The sequence below is a fragment of the Spea bombifrons genome, chromosome 1 (genome assembly GCF_027358695.1).
Source record: "Spea bombifrons isolate aSpeBom1 chromosome 1, aSpeBom1.2.pri, whole genome shotgun sequence".
Classification (NCBI taxonomy): Eukaryota; Metazoa; Chordata; class Amphibia; order Anura; family Pelobatidae; genus Spea; species Spea bombifrons.
Genome location: NC_071087.1, coordinates 97794493 through 97814112, shown reverse-complemented (window position 1 = coordinate 97814112; position 19620 = coordinate 97794493). Strand labels below are relative to the sequence as shown.

General features: G+C 35.0%; 1 protein-coding gene across 1 annotated transcript in view; it reads right to left on the bottom strand.

Moving 5' to 3' along the window:
- Positions 1 to 927: 927 nt before the first annotated feature.
- The window catches only part of PTPRD (protein tyrosine phosphatase receptor type D), a 691347-nt gene continuing 672654 nt past the window's right edge, over positions 928 to 19620 (bottom strand). Inside the window, exons 35-44 of the mRNA XM_053465969.1 lie at positions 18720 to 18895; positions 14332 to 14451; positions 12773 to 12927; positions 9465 to 9750; positions 8751 to 8929; positions 6856 to 6988; positions 5399 to 5524; positions 3440 to 3594; positions 2721 to 2856; positions 928 to 1641 (exon numbers count right to left, since the gene is read on the bottom strand). Of these exons, the coding sequence (XP_053321944.1) occupies positions 1573 to 1641; positions 2721 to 2856; positions 3440 to 3594; positions 5399 to 5524; positions 6856 to 6988; positions 8751 to 8929; positions 9465 to 9750; positions 12773 to 12927; positions 14332 to 14451; positions 18720 to 18895 (1535 nt within the window). The 3' untranslated portion in view covers positions 928 to 1572. The remainder of the gene's footprint in view (positions 1642 to 2720; positions 2857 to 3439; positions 3595 to 5398; positions 5525 to 6855; positions 6989 to 8750; positions 8930 to 9464; positions 9751 to 12772; positions 12928 to 14331; positions 14452 to 18719; positions 18896 to 19620) is intronic.

The following is a 19620-nucleotide window of genomic DNA, read 5'->3' as shown; positions in this document are numbered from 1 at the left end:
AAGAGCAGTATACTCAAAAGCTGTATTTGTAATTTTCTTAAAATATTTAAAATATAATAATGTGTTATTAAGTGAATGCAGCCTGACCAAAGCTCAAATAAATATATATTTCGTTTAAAAAAATGATTAAATATAAGGCACTCTAAATGCAGAAACCAAAAGCAAGACACAGCAATTAAACACTGCTGTGACATAAAATTATTCTCATTAAGCATCATGTTTGGCTTTGCCCTTTTTTTTTCTACATATTATACAGCTGAAATTTTAGATAATATAACACATACGATAAATGATTGGGGTAAAATAAGCATGATTTTTTTTTTTTTGCCATACACCACATATGACATTATTCTCTCTTTCATTAAACACTACCTTTTCTCACATGCGCATATCCTGTAAATAATACAAGATGGTTCATTATTGCACTATATTGTTAAAAATATTAAACATGTGGAAACATAATACATACATTTGTGAAAACATCTAGAATTCGGGGGTGAACTTAGTGTATCACTGATGTGCATTCCACTTTTCTTTAAGATGAACTCAAGTGGCATTAAATATGCAAACATTCTTATATGAGATGGACATATGAGTATAAAAAAATTCCCCACTGAATAACAAAATACAACTATGGAAGAACAGGTATACATGTGTATCTATCTACATATATATATTTATATGTCAATTTTCAGCAGCTTTATACTTTGCGCCTCCCTGTTGATTCCAAAAAGAACACGTAAAAAAAAGCTTAACACTTAAGTCATTGCAAGAAAAAAAGAAAAAAGGGTAAAATAACAAAAAGGAATCTATGATAAAAAATAACATACTGTTTCAACAAAAATGTGCCAATGCTTTTGTTCCTGTAGGGTAAAGTAATACACGTAACAGTTTACCGCTTAAAAAAAATACAATTATTAATCAAAATTTACCAGTTATGCAATTTTTTATTCCCTTCGATATAAATTTTGTTTAAAAAAAAGGAAAAAGAAATTTTACACATTTAATAATGAAGCACAGGTCAGCAGTATTTTTACAATACTAAAAAACTAAATAAATGATTTTGTTTTAACTCTTCCCGCTCATTTGTTTTCACTAATGTCATTTCATGGATATTATTAATGGAGACGAGGGTTGATGTCAAAGCAAATGTTCCATTTGTCTAAACGCCAGAAATCGGCTGATTAAACATCTTGCACTGAGCCGCTGAATTCCTAAGATTCGTCTTTGAACTATCATGCAATCCCAAGTTCTGTGGTTCTTTGCCGTTTCCTCCTTTTGCAAAATCCTTGAGACATGTTGCTGAAGTGGATCCTTACAATGTCTCCCCAGTCACGATTGGTATAATTTCTTCAGGTTAAGATACTAAACTGTGAATTATTGGTCCACCCAGAAAACAAAAGTTTATTTGTTTTTATTTTATTGTTGTTTTTTTTTGTGTAGTATTCCAATTACTGTAATTGGTATTTAGCTAGGAGTTAAGAAGTACTTCTTAAGCACACTGTATGGCTCAGAAGAGGCTCTTGGGATCTTGAAGGGCCTGCAGGAAGATTCCAGGATGGGACAGAGCTTTTACGTTGCATAGTGATCAAAACTGCCCAAATACTCAAGCCCTGCTCGGTAGCAGAACTGATACTGATCCTAGGGAGGGAGAAACAAAGTAGACAACATCAACATTCAGTGACAATGTTTTCAGGCACATTACTTTTTAAAATGCATAGTACTGGCAAAGTATTCCTAGGTTTTTAATGCACAGATGCACTGATAATGGCAGGCCCGGACTGACACACTGGGAAAATACCCAGTGGGCCACTGGCTAAGAGCCACTGGCTGGATATGTCTGGCTGCATGCTACATGTGCATAAAAAGGTAGCGTGTGGCTGCACATATTCAACCGCCAGCCATACTTACATCATCAGTTGGCCACCGGCCTCTAAGTACCAGGGCCGCTTTGTTGTCGTCAGTCCATTTTTTTAACTTTCAGTGGAACTTCCCCTTTAACATGTATTGCACCAGCATTCACATAACCAAAAAGCTGTGACCAGCACAAATTCCAAAATTCAATATGCTCTGCCATCAGCACGCTTTCGGAATGTGTCACAAAGCTGGAGTAACCACACTTTCAAAATAGGCTGTATCAGGCATCTATGCTGTCTTGGTATATTGTACCTTTGGTACATCTATTCAGTTGGCTCTTTACACAACAATGTTTTCTTAGATAAGGTATTGCCATCAAAACAGAAGAAAGGGCCAATTTATTTTCAATATACCAAATGATTGTCTAGTATATGCTGCGTTTAGTTTTAAAATACATTTAAATATATTTAAAATAAATTTCCAATTACGGTAATATATTGGAAATCATAAAGAATCAGGTGGAAATTCACATGATAAATTATTTCAATAAAATTGAGCTCTAAAAATATACATCATTGAAATTCAATCTCAGATGCAGTTTTTTTTTACATTATTGTGTAAGGAAAAAAGTAAAAAAGCAAGTCACCGTATAGAAACATGAACCATGTGTCTTTAATGATAAAATAATGTTACAGATATTTTCTTGTTGTATAATAAAATCAAGATACATGTATATTTCCGATTCTACAAAGAGACTACATCATTATTTCGCTAAGAATAGTGTGTTTTAAAATGAGTTGCTCATCTATTGTATAATAATGCCAGAGTGGCCATAGTGATAAAGTAGATGCCATTATACCCACCTCTGTCTGTACCACAGCAGGTCGTTGTGTTCTTAACATCTTGACTGTCTGGAAGATATCTACAACACCTTCATATCTCATTCTCTCTAGTACAATGCTCAGGGTTATGAAGACTCCAGTTCGTCCAACACCAGCACTAAGGCAGTAGAAGTTAGTAGCGTTAATAGACTCACATGCGATATACACAATTACAAATAAAGCAGGCGTATTTGCAAAAGGGTTTGTGTTGTACCTAAGTATACAGTTACAAATTAAGCATGTGTTTTATACAAGGGTATGTGTTATACCTGTGATTTTAAAGTAAGATAACTGGATTGTGGGACTTGTAGTTAAACAGTGGATGGCAGCCACTGCTCTGTGTGTTCTACCTACAGTTCCACATACAGTCTCCAGGGTTTGTAAAGTAACAAGGGTTTCAGGTTACATTTATACCCTGACTGTATCCTTTCTGTGCTAAATTTAAGCAGTAATGACTTCATAGGGTGTATTGAGCATTGCTCCTCTTGTGCTCCTAGCTTTAGCTTGCCCTGACAGCACTCTACTGATAAAAAAAAACACCGTTGGGTTGCAGATGGTCAAATTCTATTTACTTAAAGTAGACATGCTAAGAATGAAAGGTGACGAGCACAAACTTTTCTTATCCATGATATGTCTTGCATGATATGTATTAACAAGTTATGCAGAATAAAGTTAAAGCTATATAATTGCATTGATTTTACCTGCAATGAACGGAGATTGGTCCATCTTGACCGAATTGTTCTTTTGTTTTATGTACTTGTCCTATGAAGTCAATAAAGCCTTCTCCAGACTTTGGCACTCCTTGCTCTGGCCAATCCGTAAACTGAAACTGTCTAACAGTCCGTGACTGGCCATCCTGTAAATAGATGGGAGCACCTAAATTAGTGATTAAGGTCACAGTTTTTGGTGAAATATCAATACTCCTTTGCGACTAACAAAGTAATTCAGCAGTTTTCTTAAATAATTCAAGTTTATTGAAACCTGGATTTCCAATCTGACATAATAACAAAATAACCAAAAAAAATTAAAAACAAGGGATCGATCAACAAAGACTCCCTGCACCCCTCGACATCCACCTATCATATTTAGTATTGCATTATAAAACTTTTTAGTGAACAGACTCAATTCAGCATACGTCAATTACAAGATGTCATTTCCATTTTCAGATTATTAGAGGTTTAGAACAACTCAATATAGCCACCTGAATTGTCACATGAATATTCACATGTCATTTTATAAACTCGAAAGCTTACGCTATAATTAAGAAGACAATAAAAAGACATCTTCTTCGCTAATTCTGCCAAACTCTGATGGAAAGGTCCTGACCACATTGTACGGTTTGTGTTCATATGCATAACAACAGTGCAGCTGCACACATTAACATAGCAGGTGGCATAAGATACTACAACTGTTACAAAGATAATGCTCAGATCTTCACCTTGCTTTTCTGCTTCATTAAAATTTAAACCAAAATACAATAATACTTAAGCCAATTCAGCAGATTTCCTGTATGACAGTGATTTATAAATCAATACATAATAATATTAATATTTGGAAAAGCAAATGTCCAATCAAGCATTAACGTAGAGAGACAATTGCTCAAGTCTGATGATGAATGGTTGAGACGTCATATGAAGAAGGTTATTTTCTGATATTCTACAGTATAAGGATTATTTTTCTTCTCTACGGAACATTACTTTAGAAGTAGATGGTTAGTGCGCTCAAGGTACCAATTACAGCAACAAAACCTGTGACTGTGAAAATATAACATATTTCTAACCAATGAAGATTGCTGGTGTGAATATGTTTGTTTGTTTTTTTTTTTATACTTTTTCTTGGTGAGGCGCTTTAGACTGGGGGGGACGTGAAGTTAAAATCAGTGATCGCTGCATGTTAGCATGGATCAGGTTTTTTTTTCCTTAGCATGCTGTCTCTTACAGAGATTACACTTACACTTACTAGATTATAAAGAAGTTTTTTTCTTTAAATGCAAAGTGACCTCAAACCGTGTTATATTATTATTGTGTTATATCATTGTCACTGCCAAGGTAGTTTGGGATGTTCACTGGCAAGCTGGTAAGATTTGGGGGCTGATTACCAAGGAAAAGACGGTAACAAGCCCTGAAAAGGAAGATAAACCTTAAATGCCTCTTCTGTGAAGCAATGTTGGCTTTAGTTTGTAAAGCATGTAACTTGGTGCATCAGCCAACACTACTGATGTATACAGCTCTTACGAGGATAAAGCCCGGGCACTTCCAAGAAGTCAGCAAAGCCAGCATTGAAATGAGAATGGGAAAAGCTTGTCAGACATTCCTCTGGAATGCTATCTGCTCTGCAGTATTTAAATCACACCACATTAAACTTCCCAGGTCACATAACCTACAGACCGTACTTAACTCAAACATATTTACAGCCTTAAGTGACTAAAAACTTATGAACGGATATGTCTAAGGAAATGGAATGAAAACAGTTATCCAATCACACAAAGAAAATAATCCACATGTTTTGTTGCACAGATGTGGAATTTGAGATCCAGCCAAGGGAATTTAATATGTTATATATTTAAAGTTCTTGAGGCCCTCTGTTTATTACATTAAAAAAGAAAAAAAACAAATAATATTTTTCTAAGCATGGTTTTTCTATCCTACAGAGCATCTTACCCTTGCGTCTGTGACTTTAAATTCCCGTAAAATATACTGTGGCATATTGTATTCTGCCATTGGGTCCACAACAAAGTACTGGTACCGTGCAGAACGTTCGGCTGGCCAGTATTGATGACACTTTTCCTGTAAAGAAGAGTATATTAGAACCAAACATAGGTAGCTACATTTTCACCAGTCCGCAAAATCTGATTTTGTTAGATAGGGATAAGATGGTTTAAACAGGTACAACAGACCTTCAACCTTCCCTTTCCCAGCATTATTTTGAATGACAATGCAAGAGTCCTACATAAATCTGCATTTTTCTTCTCGAAGTATCTGGGTGAAGGAGACGTATCTCTGCATAAGCTTATCTAGTCACTTCATTATTATATGGCAGTTAGGGATGTTAAAATCAACTGGTTCTAGATATTAAGAGTACACAATCAAATGTGTAATTGTCTTTTAATAATAGTGGGTTCATTTGATTTTCAAAAAAAGAAGAAAAAAGTTTTGTGTTCTACAATGATCTGACACTCAGCGGTTCAATGGCTTCTCCTCTGCAAGCCTGTATGGGGATGACATAGTAGTCAAAGTGGTCATACTGGTGCAATGACCAGAGCAACCAATGGAACCTTTCTGCCTCCTGCTCAATTTGTATCAATTTGCTCCTGAATACATAGTAAAATACAATATAAAATACACCATAGATTAGTAGACTAAATTATATTACTTGTCCTCATGTCATTCACTTTCCAAAATGTATCAGATTTTAACAAAACATAATCATTTGAGGCACATTAAATAATACAGAGTAAAATATAACTTGTATGTAATAGCTACCGATTTTTAGATTTATTCATATAAAATAATCCTTTATATACGGTACATTGTGGTCATCAAGGAGCTGCCTAACTTTACAAAAGACTTCATTAAAATTAATACATTAACCCTCCGTTCTTTAATACATTAAGATACTGGTATTTCATGGAATTTTGGCAAAATGATAAATTATGTGATCTTTACAATAAGATATATGCATCTGATTTTACATATGTATATGTACTGGATATATATATATATATATATATATATATATATATATATATATATATATATATATATAGTAACTATAGGTTTTACAAAAAATGTGTACCATTAATATAGCAGTTTTGTAGGATTTTTATGCTTATGTTCCCTTACTGTGAGGTGATTGTTCTTATTTCTACATTTCTCATGTGTATCTGTATCACAGGTTGTTGTTATCTTACTTTATCCATACTGTTTCGTGAGCATCAAAATACTCTGACACGTAGACATTTGCAATCACAAAACAATTATAATGCCCTGTATAAAGATCTTGTATTGGGCAACATGTATGGTTGTTTGCCTAACAGCTTAGGAAGCCACAGTGTTTTCTCTTCAACTTTTCATTGCATTAACAATACACAGACAGATAGAAAGAAATGTAAACAAACCCTTACTCTGCCCATTTCCCGAAGTTTTGTTAGCATAACGACAATTGTGGAGTTGTGCTCCCATAGCATTCTCCAGAAGTCTTCTGTTGTCTCTGCCAAGGGTCCCTGTGTAGCTATATAAGCCTTTTGTTGCCTGAAATCAAAACAAAAAAAAATAAATATTCATTGGATGACGCTGGTTTCATGGGTGTGTATAAGTCATATTGTGTTGCAATTCTATCCGGTGGAAACAAATTTTCGGAATCTTTGTTTGACTGTCCAACTAGGCAATATATACTGATGTTATTAGACTGTCCATGACTTTTCTTGGGAGCCAAGATCTGCAAACAGCTAATGGTACAGTACGAGCCGATTTCCTATGTTAAATACTGTTTGAGGGCATAATACTTTCATGATGTATACACCAATGTTTGGGTAGCAGCAGAAGACAATGGGATTTAGTTACCAAAATGAGAGTTAGAAGGACAGTTGTGGTTTCAACTTCTTGACTTTACTATGCATGATGGGTGGCCAACCCCAGGTAGCTTCTGCTGCAGGAAGAGCTTGGATGGCCAACATATAACATGATATTTCCACAATCACCTTGCCCATTGAATTATCCATTATAAAGGTCCATGAATGGTGAAAGCATGCAGTATAAACCACAACTCCCCTGCAAGCTTTCCAGTCAATTCTTCCTCTAGTGAATAAACCCTATAGTGGACCTCTTTGCTGAACTGGGAGAAGGCTCAAGAGTGGGTTTCTAACCAAATACTTGGCTCTGTCTAGTGGGATGAAGTACAAACTGGATTCCTTTTTTGAGGCTGAAGGTCTTTCTGGACAATCACAATTAAATGGATTAGATGAGAGTAAATCAGTCCAATCTGTGAGTTTTGGTTACTTATATAATATGTTAGAGCATAACGATTTTAAGGCATGCTCAAGGTTATAAAAACCTTGCAGGGCGGTACACACGTAGAGTGGTTCCAGTAAAAAAGCAATGCTTTAGTTGATGGACAAATGCTTTTGAAAAAGTACCTGAGTGGGTTACTGAGTTTCAAATCCTGCCAATGTTACTACTAATTACAAGAACTACAGTGTAGTTTATTTGTTGGATTATTCATGGATTAATTAAACCATGCAAACACAATAAACATTAAATATAAAATGATCTTGACTACTGCTGAATTCTAGCTCTGACTGCATTTTTCTTTTACACCTTTTATGATTTATTAAATTGCTTACATTATGATTTATACCATCATCATTGTTCCCTGAGTGATATAATGGTACTTTTTTTCAATTTTACATTGTAAGAAAAAAAAGCACTTAATAAAACTCCTAGTGGAGAAATGTCTGCGGACTAATGACTGTCATAGCATCAATTATGTTTAGAAGTTCTAGAACTAATAAACTGCCTTAGTGACTTCCTCTGGAAATAATTTTTGTTCTCCGAAAATTGAAAAATAAAATGTCTTGGCACTAAAAAAAAACCACACATACAATTCAACTCTTATATGCAGACTGGAGCTAATTTCTTTAAATTCTCTTCCTCTAAGTTTTTCATCATATAACTGGTTATGGTGATGCTGCAGTTGGGAGCATAGAGCACAGGGTTAGATGAACAGATTAGTACTAAAACTAATTACTGAAAATCTGCCAAAACCTCTCAACTCTTTCCAGTGAGATTAGATTATTAGATTATTTTTTTTAAATAATTTCTGTTAATCCAACCTCCTTGTGCATGGGACTAAGAGTAAATAGGAATTTTGGACCTACAACATAAACAGACCCTCTTTGTTTATTCAGCCAGTAATCTTAATACATTCTTAATATGTAAATTATCTTCTGCAATATGAAGCCAGTATATAACAGATCAGATGATATGGTTAAATTAGCATTAACATAAACTTCACCTGTATCCATCAATAAAACTTGCGTTGATATAATCGGACCCTTCCACGCCACGGATTGGCTGTAGACATACTCTTGTCGATTCATATGGCATAATATTAACAAGGCGGTTTTTGAATTTATTACATGGAAGATTGGCACTGATAAATCTTGAAGTGTGAGCTTTTGAACTAGCAAGACGCTGCAATAAAAGGAAAAACAAGAGTAATCAAGAAGCCAGCATGTTATGTTTATAGAAATCTTGTTTCTGTTTAGTACTAGAACTGCTTCCTCAACAATAAACATTTATCTTTACACATGAACAGTCACAAGGAAAAATCTAATCTGATCTGACCTTATTTCTATCTTTTTAGAACCAGCTGTTAACAACGTTACATTTAATACTGTAGATTTCATGGAATATATTGTTTTGACCCCAGTATATTAAGTTAAGTGTTTGCAGTCATACTCTTCCACAATGAAAATGAATAAACAAGGAACATTGTAGTAGCAACACGTGGATGTGGATAAAGCACCAAAGTCTACAGTACAAAACACACTGTCCCCAAATAAGATGTTTAACACGCTAATATGCACCCAGATATCTATCCAAAGAATCAGTATTAGTTCATTTACAAATGAAATGAAATATGTTATATACATTAAATACTGTACATATGTGTGTTCATAGAGAAGGAATATCTTTCTATAAAGTATATGAACATTAGGTACATTACCTTAAACTCTAACTCCATTCCCGTTACATTCTCTCCAGGTTCTATTTGTGTCAGCTTCTGAATATATGCATACAGGTTTCTAGCTGGCACTTCGGTATTGCCACATGTCACCGCTTCAAGCAGTGCATCATGGATAAAGATATACTGGTCCTCTGTTTGAACCATGTAATTCCTCTGAGCTCTCATTAACGTTACATGACCATAAATATCTACAGTCTTTTCATGCCTTATCCTCTCCAGCATAGCATCTATTACGATGAAGCAACCTGTTCTGCCGACTCCAGCACTGGGGGGGGGGGGGAATAGAAATTGTAAATAAACTGTTTTTGGAACAAAGAAATAGACCAACACACAGCAAAACAAAAAATATATGATTTGTAAATCTTAAGGTTTGATACATAATAAAAATAACACATTTAATAATTTATCCATATAAGTACATTTGGTACTGAAATACAAATATTGTATCCAAATGGTATTAACTGACCCTGTTACAAATCACCATTGATTTACCTATTCCACAATCATTTCCACCAACGTGTATCCTAGTTTCATATATACCCTAATTCGTTAATGCAATGAAAATGCAATATAGAATGCAAGCTAATGAACCAATGCTTGATAACATGTTACTTAATCAGACACTAAATAAGATCTTAAAAACTTGTTAGCATAGAAAATGTAACTTCAAATAATCCTCCCCTCTTGGATTTCAAAAATCCAAACATTTCAAAAACAGAAACTTGTGTTAGATGAATCCTAACACAAGTGAACAAAAATAATATTCTGAGTGAAAGAAGCCAAATCTGGAAGTGAATCAAGTGCAATTATTTCCCTCTTATCCTCAATCTAACGCTTAAATAGTGTTTGGCAGAGTAAACATTCCTTATGCTATCAGTCTTCTGCCAGTACAGATGAGAGCTGCTCAAGGTAGAATCCTTGGAAATAAATGTCAAAAGCACAAGAGACATGTCTTGGGAAGATCTTTACAAACGCCTGATGAAAACTGTATCACATTCCAATAAGGCTTCTCAAGTATTCTTGGCAATAGCTACAGAAGGACTTGTCAAAAGCTATGTTGGAAACAAGCTAATAGAATATTCAACATATATTTTTTTTAATATTTATTATCTAGAAGATGCCCAAAAGCACACGGCCAGAAATGTGTTAATAAAAAAGAACTATCTCTACAAAAAAAAAAACTCCAAAAACCTTTCAAACCTAAATAATATGTTGTGTCACAGGCTCACTAAATGTAAATGAACCGAGTGAAAGAATAGACTAGAGTCTTAATTAAGTAAAGATCCTCTGAGTGCATTAATAGGAATTCACGTAAGGCCGTGTCATAATTAAGACTGCCTGCAACAGTCATGGAAATGCTAACATCTACCTTTGCTAATGGCTTCAAAAGACATTTCACCTAATAAGATGTGACATACCAGGATGACATTTATACTTTTGCTAAAGTTACTCAGAAATGGCATTAGTCAGTGTTATCTGATCATTAAAAGATAAAACCGCAGGGACTACGGTTTCAAATGTCTGTTGCTTTATAAAAATAATTTTAACAAGTTATCTTGCCAAAGACATCTTAATGATTCACATTGCTGCCGAGAATATTAAATTCTTCTTAACAGATAAAATGTACTGAAAGACACGACGTTTTAGTAAAGTTAGTTCAAAAAATGGTGTGTATAATGCTTGAATGTAAACAGAAGAAAAAATTAGAGGTGCCACGTGTTTTAGTGTAAAGAAATGATGTGTAAAAACCAAAGGTAAAATAGGGTAACAGCATAAAGCTCTTAAACTAAAAGTGCTAATTTAAAATATGGATGGCATACACAGAAACGCTGAGTGCTTAAATATGCAAACCAACAAGAGATTTATAATTCTGAAATTATTAAGTCGCATAAAAAGAAACGTACCAGGAAAATGTTTCTTCTGTGTGTTTAAGTGGCCTATCAGCACCCTCGCTTTGAGTCACATGACTATGGGCAACAGTTACGTACTATCAGAGAAAATATGAATGGGACAATGTTCATTTATTCATGGGAGAGCTGTGTTTACATTATGAAGGTCCATCATTAGTGAGCATATGAGATTTCTCATCACCTATTAAATCATTCATTACACAGGACCAGCTTAGCCATTCAAACTAGGGAAACCTACTGGTGTTGGCCAATCTTAAGGAATATTCAATTGGGAGAGTTAAAAAAACAACTCTCCTTCAAAACCTCTTATCAACATGCCCTTTAATGGATACACCCACACTGGGTTAAGTGTACAGGGACTGACAAAGAATCCTTTGACAAATGGGGGCTCCAAGCCAGGAGATGATTTCCATCATCTGAAATAAAACACTTTTCCTCACTATAGACCTATATAACAACATACTTTCCCCTTCACCTTCTAGCTCAGAAGAGCCTTTTAAATAGACCCATCACAACTGATACAATTTCCAATGCAACTATTATAAGTGAGAAAGCAATAAAAGTTCCATCTGAACTCCTGTACCTAGGGATGTACTGGGGTACAAGCAAGGGCCATATTGCCTGTAAAAGTCTAAATGTTGTAAGTATCCTTAAAAATGTAATTCATGTCGGCAAATTAAATCATGTCGGTCTCTGGTTACTTTGTGGATCTATATTGTTTTTAAGACAAACAAGTATTGGTTGCAACCCAAATAGTTTCCATCCCAGCTGAACACTGCCTGTTCCAGGATATCCTATGTGAATAGATAATAAGAGATATATAAGTGCAGCTGGGAGTGCTCAGATATACCCCCTCCAGACTATAGTTATTAGGTTATAAAAATATTTTCACATTTCCTGCAGATGGCTGGATTCTTTTTCTCACCAGTAATGCTCATTCAGAATTCATTACAGACAGCTGCTGGCTTTGTAAGAAGATGCCTTACATAAACAAAGACTTGCTAATACACAGCATGTCCACAGAGAAACAATTCATTAACAGAATTGAAAGAAAAAGAATGACTGACTGACACATTACAGAGACTGAGATAAATTCATGTTTTCGCTTTATATTACATTTACTGCATTATATTACATTCTATTTTTTAACATAGCGCCAGCAGATTCCGTAGCGCTGCTACAAGGGTAAAGCGGTACAACGAGTCGGTAAAATCATTTTAAATCACACACAATAATAAACTGGTACAATAGGAGAGGAGGGCCCTGCTCTTGTGAGCTTACAATCTAGCCGTCCGTTGAGGGGGAAGCGAAACAGTAGGAGAGCTGTAAAATGGAACAACATATACAATACAAAAATATTGTCAAAATGAACTGTACCTGCAATGGACAACCATTGGCCCAGCGTCTGGTGGATTACATGTTTTAACTCGTCTTAAGAAAGCTAAGAAAGGTGTGGGGTGTTCTGGGACCCCATGATCCGGCCATGCAGTAAATTGGAACTGTCTTACTTCTCGCTTCTCACTTGATCCATTCTGTGACATAGAAGACTTAAAGTTAGTTAGATCGGCTATCAAAAGCATATCACAAGTGTGGCAGGATGGCTTTTGTCCCTTGAAAATAAATGTGTGCCTTAAAAAACAACAATACTTGCATTTCTTTATTCAGCTTACCAATATCTTTGGGGAACAATTTCCAGCATGCCTAGATTCTATGTACCTTTGTGGAATGAGTGCTGGGCAGTGTCCATTATTATTATTATTACCATATCTGTGAATGTTCTAGGTTTGTCCTTCAGACTCCAGGAATTATAATTGGTAAGAGCTAAGTGGTAATTCTGTCTCTTCTACCTATTGAAGGCTATCCCATTTTAGCCAATCCAGCCTCACCCATCCCATATGTCACAAGCAGGAGGGAGTGGGGTGCTCAATGGGAAGAGTCCCACAAATTTCCCAGGTTTTTCCATTTGGTATGGCTGTAAGACCAATTGGAAAGTGCCAAAGCCACTTAAACAAGTATGATTTCCCCACAAGTAAGTTTGATACTAGCTGCAAGATCATATTTGACAGCATTTGATTAGTATCTTTGCTTCCTTTTTGATGTATAGTATAATGAGGCAAATAAGTAAGCCAATCAGTGTTTATTATGATGTGTAGTAGTGCACCATATAGTTTATTGGCAACAATTTGCTGTTTTGATGTTGAAAACTGTTGTAGACTATATGACTCCAAGCCTTTTGATAACAAGCTACTCCCATGCTGATAGTCAAGCCTCTTAACATGATCATGAAATGATTCTATACATTAGTCATGATTTCCTGGAAGATATAAAACTGAAGTAAATCCCATAAATTCATTTCATTTTTTTTTTGCTTTGTTGGCTGTAAAACCTTTGGTGGAACTAATTTAAGGCATACAATGATGTGACTTATCTGGAAATATCATCATCATTATTTTAATGGGGAACTGTCACAGTTCGGACTGCTAGCATAACTAAATTCATTGATTGAAACTACCTATAGCCTAAGCTTTCTGTGAGAGTGAAGTTTACCTTATAGGAGCAGAGAAAACGAACTTAAAATAGATTTCCCAATGGGGTGTAAATACACCACCATTTGAAAGTTTGGGGTCACTTATACATTTCCTTGTTTTTGAAAGAAAAGTAAATTGTGTCCATTATAATAACACAAAATGGATCAGAAATACAGTGTAGATGTAGTTGTAAGTTACTATTGTAGCTGGAAACAGGTGATTTTAATGAAATAACTTCATCCCATACATCTGCTCCAATGGCACGTTTTGATAACTAATCCAAATTTAAGTGTAAAAGGCTAGATAATTAGAAAGCGCTTTTGTAATTATGTTACACAGCTAGAAATGTCCTTGTTTTCCATATATATGGAGCTAGTGAAAGGACAAGTCATGATATAAGCCCCTTACCTTATAAAGTGCAAACGTCCGTACGCAGTAAGTTGCGAGTTCAACTGTGTCCAGCAGTGTCACCTGGATAAGGCCATATGTCTCGGTTCCCCTGCTTGGCCAATACTGATCACATTTTATCTAAATGAAATAAGAAATTAGAAAAATATGGTATATGTATTTAGTCATTAACAGGCTACAAAAATGCTTATCCACCAATTCAACAAAAGATCTTTCAGGAACATGTGCCAAAGCTTACCATACATTTACATTTAAGCAAAAGTCACTTGAAGTTGCTTACATTGCATACATTGTTGGCCCTATATAAAAAGATAATAATAATAAACAATTCCACACAGAATGAGGTGTATGTATGCTCTGCTAAATCTAATACTTTTGTAACATGGGATCCATGTATAAAGTGGATATAGAGGCAAAAGGTGATCAATGTTGACCTTATTTGCATGCGCCGACCCAGAATCCCTTGTGGTTGTGGCAGCACCACGAGATTTTTGAGGGAACAACAAGCCTTCTGGCTTGTCTGGTGTCTGTAGATGAGCGTTTAATAATGCTTCTACTACCCCCTTAATTTTAAGTTGAAGGGTTTTCCATCACCTTTACCCACCATAACTTTGGTTATTGGTAACTAAATAACAGCATTAAAAACCTCATTCCTAGTACTGATCAATGCCCCAACCTTTTTCAGAAATAATTCATCAACAAAGTCAAAGTTTGTTGAAAACAACTTTCCTAAAAGTCTCTATGCTGTGTTTTGTGTGATTAATAAAACAAGATGGCCCTGCTAAGGTTTTTTCTCTTTTTTTGGTTTGGTTTAACATGCTAGAGAGTGCTATTAACGTCTTGTCTAAGTGTAAAAACACCATTAATAAAATCCACAAGTCAATATGTGTACTCCATCCAAGCATATGTACATCATGGCACAATAAAATATGTACAATCAATGTGTATATTTATTATACATATTTTCTTACAAAATAGGTTACCAGTATTTTAGCATCGTATTTCCAGAATGTTTCCACATTAAATAATCAGCTAAAGAACTATTATTGTAATCATACCAAAAGAAAGATGCCGACCTAATCAATTAATTGAAATGCTAAAAGATCTCAACCACAAAACTCACACAAGGGTTTGAAACACAGATGCAATCATCAGTGTCTCAGTTGCATGACCACAGCATAGCCCCTGGAGACATGTTTCTTGCAAAGGAAACATGTAGAACTGAAAATGTATTGCCCTGGCTTGCAGTTTTTAAAATAACCATGAGGAAAAAACACCAATCACCCATAACATACCTTGTGCAATCTGATTGTGATTCTGTGGTCGAGGTTTCACATCCTACCAGACTAAATAGCAGAAGGCTACAAATATAAAACCTAATAAAAATATGCCACTGAGACCATATAGACAATATGTCTCCTCTTGACTGTCAACCACAAAAGACTAAGTGAACTGTTAATAGTTTTTTTCTTTATCTCACATTGATATCAGCTTTGTTTATTCCGATATCATCCTTGTCACAGAAGCCCTGTTTTGAATTATTAGTTTGTTTGGAATCATAGTACAACCACATTTAGTAATAACCATATTTTCTGAATATTACCAGATTCCAAGAGGACGTTGATATGCTTGCGATGTTATAACTGACATTGGCTGCTCTGCATAAATAATTATTCTGGTGCAAATTTTTGAAAAAGTGGTCTTATTATCACAACATAAAATGGTATGGTCCAATTAGATGGAGCATTCCATTGGTAGGTATGGCTTAGGCAACTTTTCAAACTCTCCACTAGGATCATTCTTTTTTAAATACCACAATCGTTTTCCTTAGAGAAGTTTCACATTGGTGTTCTTTTGTATTCTGAGACAATACAGGATTCAAGAGCAGTTCTATAATACAGTACCATTCAGAGACTGAAAAATGCCTTGACTTTATGTGTATTTTATTTTGATTCTTCTATTAATTGATGGACAAACAGAAGCATTAAAAATTGTTTTATGCATAATCATTTGGGGCTTAAATTCCATTATGATCTGCTGCAATAATAACAAGTATTATTTAATACTAATATTTCAAACTGTCCTTAATATACATCTCTTTTATTTGTGTGGTCCATTTCATTTTGGAATAGCTACGCTTCATTTTCATTTTTGAATAAAGTATGTTTTAGAGGGCATACCTTCATTTCTGAATTCTGTTTTATTTAAATGTATTAAGCTCTGTATTTATAAACAGTGTATAAATGATGATAAATCGGATCCTTAAATATATTTATTAACGTGATCATACTGTCAAGTACCATAACTATTTCAATATTTATAATGTGTAAGCAATGCACTGTATATTTTATATTTATATTTTTTATATAAAAGCATGCTTTTATAATGTGACAATGTAGTTTTCTGCGCCGTGCAAGTATTGTTGTGTGTGACATCCATCATACTTGGAACTTTACTGTTCCCATCACAGCCGTAGCTTCTTAGCTGTCTTAAGTCTCCCTTTTTATCCAAGGCTGGACACATTCCCAACAGTCACATTATATGGCTCTTAGTTAAGGAAGGCATGGATCAATAGAATAATAACAGATACGTAAAAGTAGCAATTTTTATACTGTGGCACTGAACTACATTCAATTCTCAAATCCCCATTATGATATTATTTCCTGGGTCACATTTTCTATAAGGATTCTTATTTATTTTTTGGAGGACAGGTGAACTAAGTGGTTAGAATTTGCATATTTCTGGGATCACTTAATGAGATCATGTTTGAAACGCTTATATTCTAACTGGTTGTCATTCTTTGCCATGTGTAAGTATGTGTAAGCAGTCTTTTAGTGGTCCTAATCTGTATATTGTAAACTTGTGAGCAAGGCCGTCTTTACCCAATGTATCAGGCTAGTTTTTCAACATACTTCTAATGTATTTCTGTAAGAAGAGCTGTGTAATTTATTTGTGCTATATAAATAAAATATAATATACTAATATATGTGAATATATATATATATATATATATATACAAATAAAATTATGATCATCACAACACTAATATAGCTCTAATAGCTTTTTTCCCCCTACTAATTTCGATGAGCAAAATGTTTGTGACAATCCATAAAAATAATTGCGTTTTTGATAACTGAAATAACAATATAGTCTAGATTTATCAAGCGAAAAATGAGAAAAGTGTCCCATTAAAAAACCTACAACAATTGTTATGTAGAGATGTTACAGACACATTGGAAACAATCACTGGAATAAAACAAAACACTGCATGTTTAAATTCCCTCACTGTATTAGCCCCTACTGCTTCTGCAGGGAGGCAATCCACCAAAAAATAATAGTAAGTGTAAGTCTCCTGCTGTACCACTAAAACTTTTTGTTTATGTTATGCTTAATTATGTGTATCATTAACTTTAATATTATTGTGACTTTGTATGTTCCTCTCATTGTAATAGTGCTGGTACTGGTAAAAATTATGTGTAACAGATATATATATATATATATATATATATACAGGAATATATATATATATATATATATATATATATATACAGGAATATATATATATATATATATATATATATATATATATATACAGGAATATATATATATATATATATATATATATATATATACTTATAATATGACACACTTGGGTAACCAAGTGAGTAACCTAAGTCAAAGTCAAGAAATGGGCAGGTCTAATGTGAAGCGAGGTCAGAGCTGTCAGTGTCCTAGAGAGAGGAGCGAGATGATTCACGCTGAGAGGGGCTTCCCTCTCCACCGACAGAGACTGGCCTAAAGTAAGTGTGGCCAGGGGGACACAGATGGGACCCTGGGGGTCACTGGTCACAAAGAGTGAGAAGCGGCCTGAGCCACAGCCCACAGAATAAACCTGATGCCCAGTACGGGACTTTCCCTTTCCCCCTTGCCATAGCTTACCCTGTATCTATTTTTTTTTACTATCCCCGCCTCTGCCATGTACCTGAGTCCCCCAACCTTTAGCAATCCTTATGCGTTACCCATACTGAAGCCTTACGCTTATACAAACACACTCATGTCCTACTCTATACTGGAATGATGTCCACCTCTCCCGCATAATAACTGCGCTATACTGGATCGTTGCATGTGCTCTATACCTCACCCTGCGCTACATCGGCTTCTATAATCCTATAAACAGGTCATGAGCTCTTATACAGGGACACTGTCATTTCTACTTAATAGGTATATTGCAACGTGTAATTTCTGTGCATTATCTTTGCCTTAGCTTGACATTATTGCTAATAGATGATAGTCTGTGTAGATTATTTAACATGTCTTGCTAACTCTCCCATTCCCCATGTGATAATTTGACAGTGGAAATATTTACACAAACAAACATATATACCTACCCTGGACCTTTCTTCCAGCTTTGTCATCATTACTACGGTTGCGCTACGCTGCTCCCACATCATTCTCCAGAAGTCCCCAAAGGTTTCCGGAAGAGGTCCTTGTGTTGCTATGTAAGCATTCTGTTTCCTGTAGCCATCAATATAGTTGGAATTGATATAGTCACTTCCTGGTATTCCTGCAAAAATAAATGTAAAACATATCACCATTTCGGCAAACTATCCAGCAAAAATTCTAGAGGATACACATGTTGATGCATAAATAAGAAAACTGAATTGGGGCAATTCCCTTTAAAATTTCAGAGTCGTGGGATCAAGATAGAGATGGTCGGGCACTAGAGTGTAGATGGCAACTGAGGATTTAGCATTAATGAAAGCTGCTAGACTGGCCATGGAATATCATGAACATATAATTTAGCATAGGAGTAGTGTTGTGTCTTGGGTATACTGTCTTTAACCTGTCTGTGCATAGGATCTCTTGGATTCTAGAAGTTTTTAAGGTCTGACTCTGTACTAATACTTTACACACTCCATTGAATCTTAGAAGCCATTCTCTGTTGATTTCAATGAAAGCTTTTTAGCAGGTCTAGAATCTACGCAAGCTATCTGGTTTAGACAAGGGGCTCAATCACAAACCATGCTTTCCATTACTACCCTTAAAACAAATTACAGTTTAGACAGCTCACTAAATCAAGTTCACCATTTCCCTTTACCTTTAACCCCTTAGGACCAGGGCTTTTTTATACTACAGGATCAGAGCAATGTTTGTGTTTCTTCAAATGTTATTTCACACTTTTTTTTTTATTTAGAGTACCCACCCAAATTATATCTTTATTTTTCTTGGGGGAAGTAGATATTTTTTTTTTAACCCTATTGATACTTGACATTTGTTTTATAACTAAAA